An 18,878-nucleotide genomic window follows, 5' to 3' on the forward strand; every position below is an offset into this window, starting at 1 on the left:
TTTGAGTTTTGATTTGTGTAGATTAACTTTGTGAAACTAATTTTCTGAGACTGGGCATTCGTGTCTGTCCTTTGGAAGCCTGTTGATGTACTTTTGTAAGCTGATCAGGAGCAGGTGGGATGAGCCTCTGGGCTGTGGCGGGGATGTGGCTGAGCTGCTGCCGGTGTGGGCCGTGCGCACACGCCAGTCTCCTGCTTTAACCACCTCTGTGGGAAGGGCGTGCTGCCACTCACCTTGTGTTCTCTGGGGAGTGAAGAGCATGGTGTTTGGCCCGTAGCCTTGTTCCTACTGCCCGTGGGGGGTGCTCATGGTACCCATGAAAGGGCTCCCAGGGGGGCCCCTGCTGGGACCCAGGGGCTTGGGCCCAGCAGTCACCATCCCAGTGTAAGCACCAGTCTGCATCCCTCACGCCCCAGGGGCTGTCCCTTCTAGGCAGGCAGTGTTGGAAGAGGGCATCGTCTCTCCAGCTGTTGGGCTCATGGCCTCCGCTTCCCCCTGCCCCTGGAGTTGTTGGAGACCAGGACACCCCTACCCCTGGGAGCTCCAGGCAGAGCCGAGTGAGAAGGTGTGGCCCCGCAGGAAAGTCCCTCCCTGTTGAACTGGGACCACAGATGTGTTCCCATAGATGTGTGGTAACTAAGCACCTTCTGGTCCACACCCACTTGTCCTGAGCGGAGTATGCCAGCTTTGCGTGTACTCCAGGGAAATTAGTGACGCCACCCGCATGCATGGTAAACGGGTGGGGCAGGTGGATCTCCCAGCTGCCACTGGTTTGTGTTTACTGCTCACAAGCCAGGTGTGCCAGGCTTGTGCCAGGTGGTCCCTGAGGATGTGAAAGAGCCTGAGCTCTTCTTTATGGGTTCCCCCTCCTCCCCTAAGCCTGCTGACACTTGGACTCAGCTGAAATGGTGATGAGGTGAACCCTGAACCACCTCTTGTTCTCCTGCCAGGAGGGAGGTCACAGGCAGAACAGGGACCCTGGCCCCTTTCACTCAGAGTCTGCCTGCCCTGTTCTCCAGCCCCCTCACCACCTCTGTCTTCCCAACATGGAGAACTCTACCCCCTGACCTGCCTGACAGGCTCCATGCTCGGGAGAGCAAGCTCTGGGTCCAAGCCGCCACCTGCCACCTGCTCCCAGGCCCTGTCGCCTCTGAATGGGGTGCTTGGAGCTCCTCCTAGGGACCATGCCCACCCCCACTGGCTGGGAGCTATGAAAGCAGCACACCCCTTGGCACCGCTGTTTGCAAGAGTGTTTAGGGTTACAGGGGAGTGTCCTTTGGGGGGAACCTTGAGGGGGCCCTGCAGGTCTAGGGAGCCGCCTCCCAGACTGCCATTGGCAGAACCCTTGGGCAGTCACTGGCAGCAGGGGCTGCCTTCCTGCCAGGCTTTCCCAGTGGGGGCCTGCACGTGTGTGCCAGGGTGTTCTCCACACAGGATGGCAGGTGCCCCAAGTTCTGGCAGGGCTGGGTAGTGCCCCAGGGCGCCTGGCTCATGTACCCCCCACTTCTGATTTAGGCTGATGTGTATGTGTCCTCCAAGGAGGTGCTAACGGCTTGTGAGAGTGGGCTTAGCACAGGCATCTGTGTCTTCATGGGAAGCTGGGTGTGAGCCTCCTCCGGTGGGACGTCTGGAGGACTAGGGAGAGCCCTGTTCATTCCAGAGCGCTGACCACTCTCCTAACTGCTTTTAGGGCCATTGGCCCTTGGCAGCCACAGCTTCCTGAGGACAGGAAGTTTTCTTTCACTGTGTCTTGGGCACAGCTGGAAACATCTGGAACCAGAAAACCAGGCAGACCAAACTGTCTGGTCACCTTCTCCCCAGGGTTAGGGTTAGACTGCAGGTCAGTCTCCAATCTGGGCAGAGCCCCTGCATGCTTTAACCAGCTGATGTAGGGGCAGGGGGCCTCAGGTGCACCCTAGGTTGCATGGATCCAGCACCAGACCAGCCGTGGGTCCCACCCCCAGGGGAGGGACTCCCACACCATCTCAGTCACTGAACGGTATACCCAGTGTGGCTGTAGAGAGTCCCAGTAGGGAGTGGGGACGAGTGAGGCAGCTTCAGGTGAGAGTGAAGGGGTGGTGGTGTGGAATACAGGGGCCCTGGTCATCCCCACAGCTGGTTCCAAGAGACCCAAGAAAACTGAATGACTGGCGACAGCCAGGCCGAGCTCTTGCCAGGAGAGAAGGGGGTGTCGTGATGAGGGCTTGGGAGGGGGTTGGGGGAAGGGCACAAGCAGGCCACCCACTTGTGGCCTTTTCCTGTTCCCCTCCAGTTCAGAGACCACAGGTGGGGCTGACAAGTTGGGTGCTCGTGGCTCAGCTCTCCCAGGGGCTGGCCCCTGCCTGGCCCACCTTGCACAGGGTGAGGTCCGTGGATGCAGGGCTACCACCTGACTTTTGCAGCTGCTAGCACTGCCCACAGCTCAGGCCCCTGGCAGAGGAGAAGGACAGAAAGGATGAGATGGGGCAGGGTGCTGCAGGCAGGCGCCCAGCCCCCTCATAGAGCTCAAGGGGCAGATGGAGGAGGGAGCCAGCAGCCCCCTTAGGGCAACACCTCTTGGGGAGGGGGGCCCAGGACGTGAGCTCTTGCTTGCTTTTCGTTTCAGAGGAGCAGGGATGTGGCATCTCTCCGGCTGCACGCGGCCCGCCAGGGTGCCCGCTGCCGTCCCCAGCGCCCTCGACGCACCACCTACTGAGGCGGCCCCAGCGGCCTCTGACCGGGCTCCCAGCCACACAGGCCACCGCTGGCCACAAGGGCAGGTGGGTGTGAGGTACCCAGGGCAAGGCTGAGCAGGGCTGTTCCAAAAGGACAGGGACCAGACACCAGCCCTGGGCACTGACCACGTGGGATGACTGTCAGCTAACCAAGGGGTGAATAAACAAAAGCAGGCAGATCATTTTCTTCAAACACACACCAGTGAACAGAAACCACATGTACATCCCAGCCTAGGTGTCCACATCCCCGCAGTGTGGCCCCTTCCCTGCCGACCACCAGGGTGCTGTGTGAACACGCTGAGCCGTTTGAGGTCCAGCAGGACAGGGTCCAGAACGAGCAGTACTTAGAAGGCTGACGTGGCTGATGAGGACTGAAACCAATTTGTAAAAATAAGCAGGCTGTCTTTTGAGAAAGAGATTTGGGGTCAACGGTTAGACCGCTGTCCCTAAGAGCGAGCAGGTTTATCTCAAACCTTTCAGAGGCGAAGGAGGGAGCTTTGTCCACTAAGACACTCAAAAGGGGTGGGCTGGGGCACACAGGAGACCCGGTAGGACAGGGCACTCATGGGCACATGGGGAGGCCTGTTGTGGCAGTGCCCGCTCCGTAGCTGTCCCCGGCCCCGCCCCCTGATTAAAGTCGTGTTGTCTCCAAAGCGTCGGGTCTCTGGGTCCTTGAGCCCAGCGGTGGGCACTGGGCTCCCTGGGGTCAGCAGGTGGGTTCCCTGGTGCAGACGGCTCATAACCTCGCGGCTTGGCTTCACCACAGATCCGCCTCGGAATGACACGTTCCCACCCCGCCACCTTCCCCTGAAAAACACTGATCGGGTGATGATCCACTGCCCGGGCAGCCGGCGCAGAGCCGAAGGCCCCGCCCAAGCTGGTCCTGTTTGTGAAATAAATACGAGCGTTGACGGTCTCTGTCCGGTTCCCTGCACCCCTGCCGTCCTCCCTGGGCTCAGACGCTCGTTTCCGGGGTGTGAACCACCTCCCCGTTCTTCTCAGGCTCTGTCTTCAGGAACTGCTCCACCTCCCGGGAGTCCACCCTGACATCCTCCGGGGGCTTGTGGCGCTCCTCCTCCGTGGCCGTCTCGGGCCTCTTCCTAATGCAGAAGAAGTTACCCAGCACCAGCACAAGGGAGGAGGCCAGCACCTCGGCCCCCGCCAGGATAAACACGTACTGGTAGACGTGCGTCGCATCCAGGAGCTTGCCTGCAGTGCAGGGAGACAGGGTCAGCCCAGGGCTGCAGCTTCCACCAAAACCCCACCCCCAGTCACCAGGATAGCCTGGGACCCTTGAGGCAGCCACCCTCACCACCCACCACCCCCCAACCCCGCCCCAGGCAGCAGAGACCCAGAGGCTAAAGCAGAGTGGATCTGACAAGGGTTTAGAGCAGAGCCTTGAATGGGGGCCTCATCCAAGGCCTCCTGAGGGGTCTGACCCTGCTGCCTGTTGCCACAGTGGCCCTCACAGGAACCACCTGGACTCCAGAAGGACCCTGGGACCCCAGTTCAGGCACCTCTTCACACCAGAACCCTGCCTCCCCACCCCAGGCAAGAAGAGCAAAAGGCCCAAGGTCAAGTGGGAGGTAGAGGGCCTACAGGGTTGGCTGGAGAGACCCAAACCCAGGTGCAGAGACTTGGCAGGGCCTTGGCCACACTAGTCTCACGTCCCCAACCCCTATCTTCTCAGCTATCAAAAAATAAAAGTCCAGTGTAACAAAAGCCAACCCTGGCCTCAGCTCTGAGTGTCCCCGGGGTGTGGGGACAGCCAGAAAGAAGGACCAGGACTCCACCCTAGAGCCATCACCACAGCTCAGGCCCATGGGCTTCCTCCCACAATGAAACCAAGTGGGTCCTGGGATGTATAAGAGGCTGTGTTCCCCCACTGAGGTCAGCTGCCCATGTGCAGAGGTACATGGTGACCTGGCTACACAGGGCTGGGAGAGGTGGTGGAGGCCTTTCCAGCTAAGAGCTCCCCATGGTGAGTCCCCTTCCCAGGAAGAGCAGCTGTGAAAACTGCCCAAGGGCCTAGCCAGGCCCAGGGAGGTGAGGCCGCTCACGCCCCTGCTGCCAACCCCCAGCACTCACCTCCGGACGGCGGCCCAATGAGCACAGCTATGGCCTCCAGCAGCAGCACGAGGCCAATGGCGCTGGAGAACTTCTGGGTGCCCACGATGGCCATGAGCACCTCGAACTGCAGGGCCCCCACCATGCCATAGGAGATGCCGAAGAAGATGCAGAAGACCACCAGCCCACCGTAGTTGCTGGCAGTGGACCCCGTGAGGTCAGCGAAGCCGTTGAAGAACATGGCGAAGCTGAAGAGGTAGACAGAGTAGGGCCGCACCTTCTTGAGCCCCGTGATGAAGCCAGCGGTGGGCCTAGCAAAGATGTCGACGAAGCCCAGGATGGTGAGCAGGAAGGCCGCCTGAGTGTCGGGCACCCCCAGGTCCTTGGCATAGCTCACCACAAACACAGGTGGTACAAAGAGCCCCAGCACCATGATGGAGGCGGCCAGGGCATAGATGACGAAGCCACGGTCCCTGAAGACGCTCAGGTCCAACAGCCGCCGGGGCGGCCGCTGGGGTGCAGGCCCCGAACCTGAACTCTGCCGGGGCGCCTCCAGGGGCCGCATGAGCGCGGCACACACGCAGCAATTGAGCAGCAGGCCACCCAGGATGAGGAAGCCGCCCCGCCATCCATAGTGGTCCTGCAGCACCTGCCCCAGCGGGGACAGGGCGCACAGGAACACCGGGCTGCCTGCTGCCGCCAGCCCGTTGGCCATGGGGCGCCGCTTGTTGAAGTAGCGGTTGAGCATGATGAGTGAGGGCTGGAAGTTGAGCGCCAAACCCAAGCCTGGAGGGGAGCAGGCAGGTGAGTGCAGGTGTCCCGGCCCAGGTTCTCCCAGGCACGGGCACCCGCCTGAACGATTCTTGTGTGGACCTGAGGCATCCAAGTGAGGGGACTCAGCGTGTCCCCGACACCAGCCCACGTGTCCGGGAGAGACGGGGAGCAAGGGACAGATGGGAGCCTGGCAGGGCCACCCCACAGCTGGCCTCCCCCGGGAGGCCCTATCTCTTCAACAGGAACCACTGCCACCCGGCCACTCCACTCCTGGCGGGGCCTCACTCACCAGTAAGGACCCCTGTGGTGAGGTAGAGCTGGATGATGCTTCCACAGAAGGACGCAGACACCATGCCCAGGGACGCCAAGAGGCCGCCCGCAAGCATGACTGGCCGGCAGCCAAAGCGATTCACACACACGCTGCAGAGTGGGCCTGGCAGGTGAGGGACAGCAGCTAAGGCACGGGACCGAGGCTGTCCAGGCCCAGGGAGACCTGCCCCTCCCCGATGCCCCTTCATCCCGGCGCAGGAGACACAGGGGACCACATTCGCGTGTCTTCCTAAGTAAAGCAACGGTCCCCAGGCATCTCTCCTGACTGGTCTGTGCAGGCAGCGAGGACGGCTCTGGGATCCAGCACAGCTGTGCAGATACGGCCCTCTGGACAGGGTCTCAGACAGCTTTGGCCGTGCCAACCTGCCCTCTGGAGACCATGGCACCCTCGAGGGCTTCCCACCAGCTGTCTCTGGGGAACCAGGGCTGCGGACACTTGGATGCACCACCCAGCCCCCAGCCCCCAGGGCTTTTTGCCCAGAAATGAACTTGGTGAACTTGCAGAGGTGGTCACCTGGCACGACAGCCCCTGCTCACCTGTCCCATACAGCATGGCCAGCAGGATGGAGGAGATCCAGGCTGTGTCACTGTAGCCTATCCCAAACTCTCGCATGAGTTCCTTGAAGAAGACGCTGACCGCCTTGGGGAAGGCGTAGGAGAAGCCCGTGATGACGAAACAGCCCCAAAGGATGGCCCAGCCCCAGCCCCCATCCGGGGCCTTGATGCCGGTCGGGCCCTCGTCGATCACTGCCCCTCCCATGGCCAGGAGGGCTGATTCTGCGTCCTGAGAAAGAGGAAGCCAGGCTGACTCAGTTGTCAGTCACCCAGCTGCAGCCCAGCAGCATGGGGACACAGATGTAGCTGAGGGCAGGCACCCGGAAGGGCTGCCCCTTCCTTCAGGCCCTAGCCCCCAGTAGGAGCTCAGCTCTGGGCTGGGCCGCCACCTGATGATACCTGAGAGCCCTGCCTCTGCCCCTCACCTGCGCTGGGTGCAGGGCAGCAGGGTGTGGGGTGACCAGAGCTGCAGCTCCTCCTCCCTCCCCTGCGCAGGCCTGGCCTGCTCCCACACAACTAGCTCTAAAGGGCAGTGGCTTTTTTGGGCTCAGCTAGGTCTCAGGTTACCTCTTGAGGAGGGCAGACCCCAGTGGGGAAATCAGCTGTGCTCTGGCCTCCCGCCTGACCTTGTGTCAGGAAGCTGCGTGGTTCTAGCCGCCAGCACCTCAGGCAGTGAAGCCAGGCCTGGTGGGGGCCTGGGGCTCGGTCTGCGGTGCTGTCCCTCGAGACCTCAGTCTAGATGTGGCCAGCCTTGCTCTCCCACTCCCAGGAGGACAGGGCTTCCCCGTCCTTCCCACTCTGATTGCACTGCACCAGAAGTGAGAGTCTGAGGAGGCACACACAAGGCTGTGCTGTGCAGGGACTGAGTGGGGGAGCAGACGGGGCAGCTGAGGGTCACTGTGCTGGCCCTGACTTGTCCCATCCTGTTATCACCCACCTACCTCTGTCCGGCTGCTGGAGTTTAACTCTTCTGGTGAGGGAACGGCAGGAAGAACACGCTTCCATCCAACCCACCAGAGCAAACCATTGCAGCCCCCAGGCTCCCCAGTGGAAGCTGGCCACACCCACTGTCAGCCCCAAACCCGCGGAAGCCTGGGGTCAACTTCCCTCTTTTAAACCCCAGGAACTTAGCTCATTTGAGGCCCAGGAACTTGATTTCCACCTGAAGATCCTCCCCTCCCCGCCCATTTTCATCCCCAACCCGTCCCTGATCCTCGCTCCAGAAATCCCCAAATCCCAGAAATCAGCCTCACCTGACAGAGGCTGTTCCAAGGACAGAGTAGGCCTCTATGCTGCAGGCGTGGGGAAGGGAGGGCTTGCTGGATCCAGCCACTCGCTGCCCACTGAAGCTCCTTGTCTCCCCACCCGTGGTGAGCTATAAGCCAGCTCCCTGGTGGAGGAAGCCCTGATATGTAGTATCTGCCGATTCCGTGGTGTAAATACTCCACCTGCGTGACACCCAAGGACCTCCTGACCAGGGGAGCTGCACAGGCAGCACCACCGCCCTCCTAGCCGCCCTCCTATCAGCCCGCCCGCCTGGGTATCGTAATCTGTCGTGGCTCCACCCCTTTCCCCTTTTCCTCGGATCCTTGTTGACCTGGCACAGCCCTCCAGGTGGCCAGTCCTGCATCGGAGGCTCCACAGAACCTGGGACAGGACTCTGGAGTGAGGACAAGGGCCTCTGTGCCCGGCCTGTCAGAGCACAGCTTCAATGTGCAGAGCAAAAGAATGTGGAGAATAAGACCCACCCACCCCCACCTCCAGCCTGCCCCCCAGCACCCTGGCCACAGGGGCTGTGCCCTCCAGGGACCCTGATTCAGTAGTCTGGAGGGATCTGGACTCTGATTCAGTATGGGGAAGGGGTATCCAGGTTGTGATCCAGCAGTGGAGGAGGGGGGGATCCTGGGCTTTGATTCAGAGGGTGTCTGGGCGGGGGCAGGGTTAGGGGCTTTGTAGATGATTACAAGCAGGAGCTGCTGTCTGAGCACCACCCTTTGATGGTTGGACCCCAGGAGCCAGCTGGCTATCAGGGTGATGACAAGGCAGATACAGCCCACTGGAGCAGAACAGCAGCCCTGCCGTCACCCACAGACTGGGCCAGAGGTCCACTTTCAGAGCCTGCGCTGGTTCTCAGCTGGGCCAGGGCCACAGGCGCCACTGGGAAACCCAAGAGAAGCCCTCACCTCTCCCTGCACTCAGACCCCAGTGCTCAGAAGACACCTGGACTTCAGTGAACAGGATGGAGGGTATGTCTGAGGGCAAGAGCCATGCAGCCATCTGGGGACACAGCCAAAAGGTGCACGGGGGCACCCTTGTCAAGGGAGCCCTCATCCTCCTGCAAATGCAGGCACAGCCCCGTGACCCAGCGCAGCCCCCTGGGTGGCCACCTCTGCATCTGAGGCCACACAGAACCTGGGACAGGACTGGAGGAAAGACAAGGGCCCCTGCGCCCCGACAGTCTGAGCACAGCTTCAGAGTGGACCACCCCAGGTTCTCCAGAGCCCTGCCGTGGGTCACATGGCCACATGCCTGAGCCTGGTAGGAGACAGGTGGACAAATGCCATCCCAAACTCACTGGAGGCCGTGGAGGCTGAGCCTCTGCCCTTCCCCTTGTGAGCATTAAGTTTAAAGGGTCTCTAAGGTACACGCAGCTGACTGATACTAAACAAAAAACAACTAAGTATATTCGTAGGAATGTGAATGCTCTGCGATGCGATGACACTAAGGCAGAAAACACAGGACTCCCTGACCCAGGACCCCGGACAGTGGTCGTGATTGTGGTCACGGGGACACTGCGGGATTGGTTGTCCTCAGTATCCTGGCTTGTTTGGGGTTATGAGCTTTGTAAAGTAAATCAAACGGATCATGTGGAGGCCAAAGAGGAGAGTGTGTGGGGGGTGAGCAATTAGGAATAGCTGGACACTTACAAACCCACAGGTATAAGACAGGGCCTCCATCTAAGATCTCCCTGGTTCCACCAGCCAGACCTGGGGCACCAGGGGAATCATGGGCACCACAACCTTTGAAGCCCTATTCTCTGCCCACCAGGGCTGGGTCCTCCCTGGAGGCCTCCAGGATCTTGAGGAGAAAGAGCATCGGGGAGGGTGAGGAGACAGAGGGACAGGTGCCAAGGCCCAGAGGCAGGAGGGTACAGTATGTTCCAGGACCTGTAGGGGTCAAGGCTCACACAAGGAGGGGGCCATCTCACATGCCTGGGTCAAGGTCCTGTGTGGTCATCTCTCCCACCATCCCCTGAACACCCCAGAGACACTGCTTTCTCCCGGCTAACCCCCCAGCCCAGGTTGCAGCCACACTGAGATGACCCCCACCCTGTTCCCCACACCAGATGGTTCTCAAAGGGAGATTTCTAGTGAACTTCAATTTGCAATGGGGAAGGGTGTGCAAGCAGGGGAAGATGGAGAGCAGGGGTCTCTAGGTTGGGGGCAAAGGGATTTCACCCAGAAGTGCTCTGTGTATTTATGGCGGGGGGTGGGGTCAGCTAAAATTTCCAAGAGCAAAATGGCCTCATCAGCCCAGCCTGTCCTGTGGAGGAGGCAGGCTGGGGCACAGGCTGGCTGATACGCCAAGGGAAACCTAGAGTGGGAGGAGCGGCCCCCTCAGGGACTGGTCGGGGACCCTCAGCACAATGCAGAGGGAGGTGGCACCAGCACATCTGTTAGCACATGCCGGCTGGCTGTCCTTTCAGTGACATTTACTCTCACAGGGAAGCACGTAAACCACGTTCCCAGCCCAGAAATAACCCGCCCTCCAGGCCTCGGAAAGCTGATCTCCCAGGTGGGTATGTGTGCCCACTTCTGGGTCAGGTGAGGCTCCAGGGGGTGCCCCCAGGTCCTGGCCCAAAGAGGTACGTGTACAGAGATCCCTCTGAATGACCCATCCCTCATGCCCTCCTACATCAGGGGCCCCTGCCAGCTGCTGCCTCAGGGGCCAACTGGCTATCTGGGTGAGGGTCCTAGCTGGGGTGAGGCTCCAAACTTCTGCATCACCCCTCTTTCCGTGGCCCCCTTCTCTGCCTACATTCACCGGCTTTGAGTGTCCTTGGTGGCGAGAGTGCCCAGCCTCACCCCCAACCCTACATCTGCACCCAAAGAGCTAGTGCAAACCTCATACCAGCGTGTTCCCAACCTGACCCCACGCCCCCACCTCAGAGCCAGCCCTGACCATGTCCTGGTGGCCTCACCACCTCCTGGGCCCCTTCTGCCACTCCATTCCAGCCACAGGCTTGCTGCCCCTTAGGCCTCTGTACTGGCAATTCCCTCACCCACCTCAGTCCAGGCCATGAACCAGGAAAGGGGCATTCAGTGTAGGGGGCCTCCAGCCCCAGAGCCTGTGGCCTGTCCCACGTGCTTAGTCGGTGCACTTTCCAGCCTGGCCAGTTACCTAACTGGACCTCTAGTCCTTGGAGACCAGCTCCAGGTGGGTGGGGCAAGAAAGGGGCAATTACATTCCTTCCTGACTCTTCCCGCACCAGGAGGCTTGGAAGACATGCCTGAGTAACAGGGAAACAGCCCAGTGAGGCTATCTCCTGACTCCTCAGGCTTCAAGGCCCCTGAAACCCATAGGGGTGGCTGTACCCTCTGGAGGAGGGAGGGGCTCCCCTTCTTCTTTTGCCTGCAGTTCCTGTTGTGCACAGGTAACCAGAGGATTCAGGACACTCTGATCAGAGTGCCTGTCTCCTTTCCAAGAGGCGGGACAGGACACATCTCAGCCCTGCCCTCATCGGTGTTTGGAGCTGTGACTGGAGGGAGGTGCCTGGGGCTTTTTCTGGGGAGGTGGAAGCTGGGCAGTGGGTGAAAGTCTAATCCAGGCCTTCTGAGCCTGCTGGGCCCTCCACCCCACTTTCTCTGACCACGCACATGCCCAGTGCTCCCACAAGCTCTCCTATAGGCTCATGTCTTGTAGGGGCCAGTGGGGTGGAAACAATGGTCTCATTCACCAGACTGGACACTGCCGCCCAGGCCAGCCCCTAGCTCTGAGTCATTCTCCACCTCCATCACCCAGTTATGACAAGAAGGCCATTCGAGAGTTGCCCCGGGGATGTTTTTTTATTTACCTTGTTGGGGGGCCCCCTCCTCTAGGAAGCTCAGAGGGCAATGAGGAGGGGCCTGAAGGTAGCTGAGCAGGCCCAAGCTAACCCCCCTCAGGTCTGGACCCAACCCTGTCCAGCCTGGCCCTGCCTGGGCTGCCCATCCACGTGGCCACCTTGTCCCACTCAACTCCCTGCAGCGCCGCCGCCCCCCCCCACCCCCGCCCCCGACCTAAACTGTACCTAAGACCAAGGCCCAGAAGGTGATCTCTGTGTCAGCAAGCCCCACCAGCAAGGAAGGGACCCTTCCACCAAAACTGGGTTCCTAGCTCCCACCACCACCACCTGGGGGCTTTGGAGCAAATAGAAGGTGAGGGAGTTGGCTGAGGAGATCAGAACGGTTGGGGAGGGGGAAGTGGAACCCCGGCCATCCCCCACCCCCACCCCAATCTCCACCCCAGGGAGCAGGATGGATGATCCTTCCTATTTCAGCTTCCGGCTGGGCAGCTGGGAATCCGGCCGACCCTGGGGGGCGCCGGGGGCGGGTGGGGGTGGGAAGAGAGGATGCTCAGGGCGGCCCCGCCCCAGCCCCGCTGCCAGGCAGCGCGCGGGACGTGGGGGACGTGACCGCGCCAAGGGAGGAGCCGCTGCCGTATTGCCTGGAGTAGAAGCCCTCCCTGTCCGCTACCGTATTGGCCAGAGCGCAAGGCCAACACGTAAGGCCACCAGGGTCAACGAACCCCTAAGCCGCACTGGACATCCCAGAGCGCCAAAGGGGACCCCGTGGTTCCCCCCGGGCGAGGCACTCTTCACTGTCCGCGCGTTGGAGCTGGGCCAAGTGGGCGCGGCCCGGCGCTCGAAACATTGACTGAGAACGCTGGGTCTCCGTGACCGGCTTCCTCGCACGAAGCCGGGAGGTCTGCGCTCGCCGAGACGACGCCGGCAGGAGCCCCAGGCCTTGTCCGCTCCCGCCCCGCCCCGCCCCGCCCCTGCGTCCGGGCCCAGTGGCCGACTCGCCGGAGGCCTGATCCCGCCTGATCCGGAGGCGCGTCCAATGGTCTGATGGCTCTGCGTGGCTGTCTTCTCCACTGGCTTCCTCCCAGAAGGGCCACGGGAGGCCCTGGGGTCGCTCTACTGGGCTCCTCACCTCGAAGGGGCGGCACTGGCCCCCTGCACACCTGCTAGGTCCCTGCGAGTCCTGCCCTGGAGCAAGCCAGCCTTGTTCTGCAGACACCACCAGCCAGTGAGTGGGACCCCACAGACCCTGTTCCACACGGTCTCCCTGGTCAGTTTCCTGAGGAGCATGAACGCCTGCCCCTCGCTGCCCTTCAAGCAGAGGTGTCCAGCTGTAGTGAGTGAGAGCTGAGTTGCCTTCTGGGTATCAGGTCCTGCCCAAGGTCACATGGGGTCATTACAGAGCCTGCCTTGGGATAGGGCCTCTCAATATCCAACCTAGGCACTGACTATACCACAGACTGGGCAGGAAGGTGCCACACCTGTCTGGGCACTGCCACCGCCATCCTCAGAGCCCCTTGGGGGCAGACCTCCCACCATGGGAGCAACTCCTTAAGCTGAGCCCAAGCCTCTGTCCATCAGTCAAGGGGCTGAGTCCATCCTCCAGGACACATTCCTCCATCTGCCCGTCCCTCCCAGCACCCATCTGACAGCCGAACACTTCCTGGGCCTTCAGAATGAAATACTGGACCCCAGAACCCTCCAACCCTCACGACACCCACTCCTCCTCTTGACTTTGGACAAACCTCTCTGACCTGGGTTGCATAAAGGCCATGGGTCCGGCTGCCATCAGCTGTCCTGCGGACCACTCAGCCTGGCCGTGTTCATCACAGAGTGATCCTGTCGTCCCAAGCACCTCTGGATGTATAGCCTAGTGCCTCTGGGACAGAGAAGCACTTTGACCCCAGGGGCTGTGCCTGCCCCTCACCCAGAATCCAGGCAGCACTCCCTGCCCCTGCCTGGCGGCCATGACCCCCACTGCTTCCCTCCCATTCACAGGCCTGCTGGCCATTGGCCTGGGCCAGCATCCAGGTGGGTGAGTTGTCAATCCACTTTTCAGATAAATAAACCAAGGCCCCGAGGCCCCACCTGGTTTTCCCAGAGCCCAGGACCTGGGAGGGGGGTGAAGTGAGCTTGGGGAGTCCAGTCTGATCCTGGAGCGGGTTCCCCATTTCTCTACCCAGAGTCTCCATCAGAACCCATTGCCTGAGGGCAGGTGTGGGTTGGTGAGTGTTTAGGGCGGCGTGAGAAGAGGAAGGAGGTGAGCCCTCGGGCACCACCACCCCACCCCACCCCCCCGGCCGGGAGAATACGTGCTCCCCGTTTCCCCCCCGGGAAGGGGCCCGGGCCAGGCGTTAGCTCCACCAAATATAGCCGGCGCGCCCAGGCCGTACGCAGCGAACTGAGCTATTTATACCCGGAACCCGCTCCTCCACCCCACAGAGCCGCCTCCTGGCGGTGCCCAGCCCCCGAGGGTCGCTCGACGGAGGGGCGCCCGGAGGAACCGGGGAAGTCGAGGTCGCACAACCCAGGTCCGAGGGCTCAAAGGGGGTGCGGCTGGCTCCCTGGGCTCCTCAGTGAGGGCCGCCGGAGGTGGGGGGCTCGTATGTGCCCGGCGTGCCCCCGAACCAGAAGGGTGAAAGGCAAAAAGCGCGGACCCCCAGGTCGCCCCCAGGCCGGACGCAGACTCAGCACCGGGGCGGCTGGGAGACTCCCGGTCCCGGAGCCGCGGAGCATCGGGCCATGCCTACCTGCTGCCGCTCGGTCGCCGCGCGCCTCTGCCCGCCTCGCTGCCAGGCGCCGCGCCGGGGGCGACTCAGTGCTCCGGCCGCTCGCGCGGCACTTCCCCAGTGCACGTCACCGCTGCCTGGCGCCGCCCCGCCGGGACCCCGCGGGAGGGGCGACCCAGTGCTCCCCGACGGCGCAGACAGCGGCGCGGGCTGAGCCTTCTCGCCGGATCAGTCCCGCTGCCCCGCGCCCTCAGACCGGCCCCCCAACCTCGCCAACCCCTGGCGCTGAGTTGGGAGCCCTGGCCCGCAGCCCCCTCCCGCCCCTTCGTCTCCCACTCTGTACGCTCTCGCCTCTCTCTGCCGGAGCTGGTACCCAGCGCGACTGGGTCCCGCGTTCTCCGAGGCACCGACCCCTGTCGCCCCCCGCGCCCGGGGGCCGCTCGCTCTGACAAGTGAGCGCGCGCACCCAGCCACACCCCACGCCACCAAGGGCACGCGGAACCCGTGGGACTCTCACCTCTCAACTCAGCTCTGGGACTTTGCAGGTCACCCTAGCCAAGCGCCCTGGAATCTGCGCCCCCACCCAAACCTCTGCTCTCTCCAGGGCGGCCGGCGCCCCTTTTCCTGGGCTGGGGAGGAGGGAGAAGGCGAACATCGCCCGTCCCCCGACCCCGCCTGAGTGATCTTGGTCAAAGATGTCATCCTCTCTGACTTCCGTTTCCCCTGTGGAGCCAAATACAACCGCTGCTCCTCCTCTCGAGCTCCCAGAACCTGGCTGTGCTGGGGGATGGTGGGGCCCCAAGGCGTGTTCCCCATCCCCATACTCCGCAGACCCTCACCTAAGGGGAGATTTAATCGCAGCTGGTCCTAGGCAAGGTGCTTCAAACCTGGGTTTTCTCATCTGCAACATGGAAAGAACTAAGGTTTAAAGAGAAACCACAGAGTGGCCTGGGCCCAGGACACCTCTTGGTGACTGGTCTCAAGTCACAGGACACTTTCCACCGAGACACCCAAGTGTTCAGGGACTTCAGGAGGCCAAGCAATGGTGTCTCTGGGTTTATCTCAAAGATTCCTGTTCATCCCAGACAGGGTGACAGGGTGAGCATCCCTGGGTGCATCCTCTGGAGGATTACCCTCTCCAGAGGCCAGTGGGGTGGCTCACCTGCCTTGGCACAGTAAAGAGGGGTGGGCAGAGGGTGGTGTGGGCCTTCTAGCCCAGAGTTCACCATCCAACCACTCCTTTGGAGACACCAAGTCCACTGAGGACTTCTGATCTTTTTTTTTTTCTGAATGCTGGGAGACCACCCACCACCATCCCCTGTCCAAAGAGCCCTGGCAATCACAGAGGCTGGGCCAGGTGTTGCTGCCACCCTGGCCTGGGGCCCAACCACCCTCACCCCCACATGCTAGAGAGGTTGCCACATAGGCATGCATATACAAGACAGCAGGCAGCCCAGCCCAAGCCCTCCCACAGCAGCTCTGCCTAGCCCTTCCAGGCGAAGACCCACTGAGTTGGCCTGGACCCTGGGTGTCTGTAGGGGCCCTTGGGAAGGAAGAGGGTCCCCATAGGGTCTCAGGTGATACCCCCACTTGCCTGCACCAACCAACAACAATTACTGGCTTCCTCACAGCTGGAGGTAGAAGGTACACCAACCTGGGAGGGCATCTGTGGGGGTGCAGGGCAGAGCTACAGAAGAGAATCCCACCCCTGTACTGAGACTTCCAACCTCTGAGGTGGGGCATCTCCCTGCTCTGCCTCAGATCATTTAGACCCACACCCTGCCCTGCGTGGGCCCCTCCTGCCATCACCTGGATGCCCTACCCCATCTTCATAAGACTTGGGAGCTGGTGCCCCACCACCACAGGAACCAGAGCCCCAGGCCTACAGCCTCCAACCCCCGACTCCTGCCCCCAAATGAAAGAGCTCAGAGTGGCCAACGAGGAAGACAGATGTGGGGTGGCTGGGGTCTTCCTGACTTCTCCCAGCTCCCCTTAGACTAGGGCTGGGTCTTCTCTGAACTATGAGACCGGGGAGTTCTGAGAACTCAGAGAAGACTGGGTCTTCTCTGGACTCTGAGTCCCCTACCCAGTGCTCTGAGAGAGTTCCTGGGGTCCACCCTTGCTCCTGCAGAAGGAGAGAGACCCCAAGGGTCCATCTGGGAGGGCTGGGGATGGTTATCCAGGGACGCTGTGGTCCTGCAGGAGCCCCAAGGAGGGAGAGAACAGTTTCCCAGACCCAGGGCCCCTCAGACATGGTCTCCCATGGAAGACCAGAGGGGAGAGAGGGGGCAGGCTGATCAGGCACCTGCTTACCAGCCCCTGCCCCCTACCCTCTAGCAGTAGAGGGACTGTCTCACCCAGAGGTTGGAAGCCCCCCTGGCTTTGACTGGGGATTCGAAGGAAGACCAAAGTGGGGTGGCAGAGTGATGGCTGCTGTGTGTGGCTCTGCATGGGAAACCAACCTGCTGCCAGTCAGTGGAAGGGCAGAGCAGACTCCTCCCCGGCCCTCCCCTGGACCGGGGCCCTGGAACGGAGGGCCAGGAACCTCCGCCACCTGAGACCCTCGGCCTTCCAAGCCCCAACCTCCCCCATGGTGCTTCAGTCTTCTTTCCAGGACCGGGAGCCCTGAGCACAGGAGGGAAGGAATGGGTGCCATTCTGCAGTGCAGTGGAGGAGCAGAAAAGGCCAGTGGCAACCCACCCTAGGCCTGGCTCCAGTGCCTGGTCCCCCACAGTCACCCTGGGCTAGCCCCCGACCCCAGGCTGCCCCTTTCTGAAAAAGGAGTGGGTGGAAAGGGAAGTGAGTAGGTGACCCGAGGAGGTGCAGCCACTCCTGGCGAGGTGGGGGGACGCTCTCCCTCATGACCCAACCTGTGCCCTCCCCAGCGGCCCACCACGCCCCTGCCAGTGCCCCCACCTGCTCCATCTCCTGGATTCTAATTCTCCCAGTTGTTCCAAATCACAGCTGCAGGTCCCATCAGGCCCTGGAACATGTACCGAGGAGCATCCAAGGCTGCCTGCACCCCCTCCCCAACTGCTGCAGCTCCTTGGGGGTGGGCTGTGCTCCACCGTCCCCAAGGGGAGAAGAAGTCTACCAGGCCCATCCTCATCCCGGTGTCTGAGCTCCAGTTCCCACCCACTATGTGGGTGGGAACCAGGCTCCACTGTGCCACTATCTCCGAAAATGATCTTTGAAACCTGGAGAGACTTCTGAGAGTCTTAGCAGCAGCACCCCCAGGGAGAGTGTGGGACAGGCCTGCTGCTCCTACACAGAGCCTGATTGTAGGTGAGGGGAAGCCTTCCTGAGCCTGATGGGGCCATGCAGATGGCCCATTCTTGAGCCCTGGGTGCACCCCACCCGACTCCAGGCCCCACCCAGTCCATTCGTCCTGCCCCAGGCCTGCCTGTGCCACTCAGCACTGGCTGCCACCACCCTGTGGTCAGGATCGGGGCCAGCACAGGCTGGGTCAGTTGAAGAAAGCCAAGTCACGGGACAGGCTTGACGGCTGAGCCGGGGCCCCCTGCTGTGGGGTCTAGCTCCTGTACCCCACTGTCCTTAGGGACCTGGAGACAGGACTGTCACAGCCGGTCCTCACTCAGAGCGCCCCTGGGCCACACCTTCCACGATGCAGGGTGGGGAGCCCACCTTTCCAGAAGACTCGAGGCCAGCGGTGCACGGGCCGCTCCTTGAGGCAGGCCATTCCCCTTCCTCCTTGCTTGCCCCTCAGCTTTATCTCAGAACAAGAGCCCTGAAAAATTAACCTGTTGACCACTTGGCTGGCCCAGGCTGTGGGCAGAGATAGAAACAGGCTACAGAGGCCAGACCCCTGCCCAGTCCAGCCAGATTCACCTGCCCTCCCCACCCAGTGTTGGGAATGAGGGGTGAGGGTATGGGTAGGGTTTGGAGGTGTCTGTGGGGGTGGGAACAGCCAACTTACTGGAAAAGACCCTGATGCCGGAAAAGACAGAAGGCAAAAGGAAAAGAGGGCAACAGAGGATGAGATGGTTGGATAGTGTCACCAACTCAATGGACATGAACTCGGGCAAACTCTGGGAAATAGTGAAGGACAGGGCAGCCTGGCATGCTGCAGTCCATGTGTCGCAAACAGTCAGACATGACTTAGCGACTGAACCACAACAAAAAGGGTGGGGATGTCTGAAGTGGGGTTCTATAGGAAAATTGGGGTGTCCGTAGCAGGAATTTGAGGTCGGGATGTGACTGGGGGTCAGGTGGGCTCTGCCTTGGGTCCTGGTGGGTGATCCCCCTGACAGCCATTGACTTTCTCCTGCAGACCTGGCTGGTTGCTGTTCCTTGGGCCAAGCTCAGTCCCAAGAGGGGCTGCCCAGTTGCCTACTCCTCCTGACCCTTCAACGGCCTGGAAGGGAGGGTATCACCTGAGAGGTGAGGAACAGCAGCACATCATGGGGGGCTGGGTCCAGGCAGGGGTAGCAGGCTCAGGCGGGCCAATGGCCCCTCTCTTCGGTGGCCACAGTGCCCATGCCATTAAGAGACAGGACTGAGATGGGGTAGATGCTGCTCCCAGAGCATTCAGAACCCAAGGTCAGTGGGGCCACTGGGTGGGTGGTGCCCAAGACTCTTCTCGTGGGGTCAAGGGGCCCAGCAGAGAGGGAGCCGTGCAGGTGGCCC

General features: G+C 61.5%; 2 protein-coding genes across 8 annotated transcripts in view; one reads left to right on the plus strand and one right to left on the minus strand.

Moving 5' to 3' along the window:
• Positions 1 to 3,626, plus strand: part of CSNK1D (casein kinase 1 delta) — a 37,700-nt gene extending 34,074 nt beyond the window's left edge. The window contains exons 9-10 of the mRNA XM_070773859.1: positions 2,606 to 2,759; positions 3,481 to 3,626. Coding sequence (XP_070629960.1) covers positions 2,606 to 2,695 — 90 coding nt within the window. The 3' untranslated portion in view covers positions 2,696 to 2,759; positions 3,481 to 3,626. The remainder of the gene's footprint in view (positions 1 to 2,605; positions 2,760 to 3,480) is intronic.
• On the minus strand, positions 2,876 to 14,917 carry SLC16A3 (solute carrier family 16 member 3). Of its 7 annotated transcripts, none has more exons than XM_070773854.1 (6): positions 14,749 to 14,916; positions 7,694 to 7,830; positions 6,423 to 6,669; positions 5,845 to 5,988; positions 4,803 to 5,567; positions 2,876 to 3,923 (listed from the first exon to the last, which is right to left on the minus strand). In XM_070773854.1, the coding sequence occupies exons 3-6, from the start codon at positions 6,643 to 6,645 to the stop codon at positions 3,670 to 3,672; spliced, it is 1,386 nt and encodes a 461-aa protein (XP_070629955.1). In that variant the 5' UTR covers positions 6,646 to 6,669; positions 7,694 to 7,830; positions 14,749 to 14,916; the 3' UTR covers positions 2,876 to 3,669. The 7 variants fall into 7 exon arrangements, with proteins under 7 accessions (XP_070629955.1, XP_019836461.1, XP_070629958.1 ...); XM_019980902.2 differs by lacking the exon at positions 14,749 to 14,916 and adding an exon at positions 14,253 to 14,364; XM_070773857.1 differs by lacking the exon at positions 7,694 to 7,830 and having other exon boundaries at positions 14,749 to 14,917.
• Positions 14,918 to 18,878: the final 3,961 nt, after the last annotated feature.

Source organism: Bos indicus, chromosome 19 (assembly GCF_029378745.1).
Source record: "Bos indicus isolate NIAB-ARS_2022 breed Sahiwal x Tharparkar chromosome 19, NIAB-ARS_B.indTharparkar_mat_pri_1.0, whole genome shotgun sequence".
In the NCBI taxonomy this organism is placed as follows: domain Eukaryota; kingdom Metazoa; phylum Chordata; class Mammalia; order Artiodactyla; family Bovidae; genus Bos; species Bos indicus.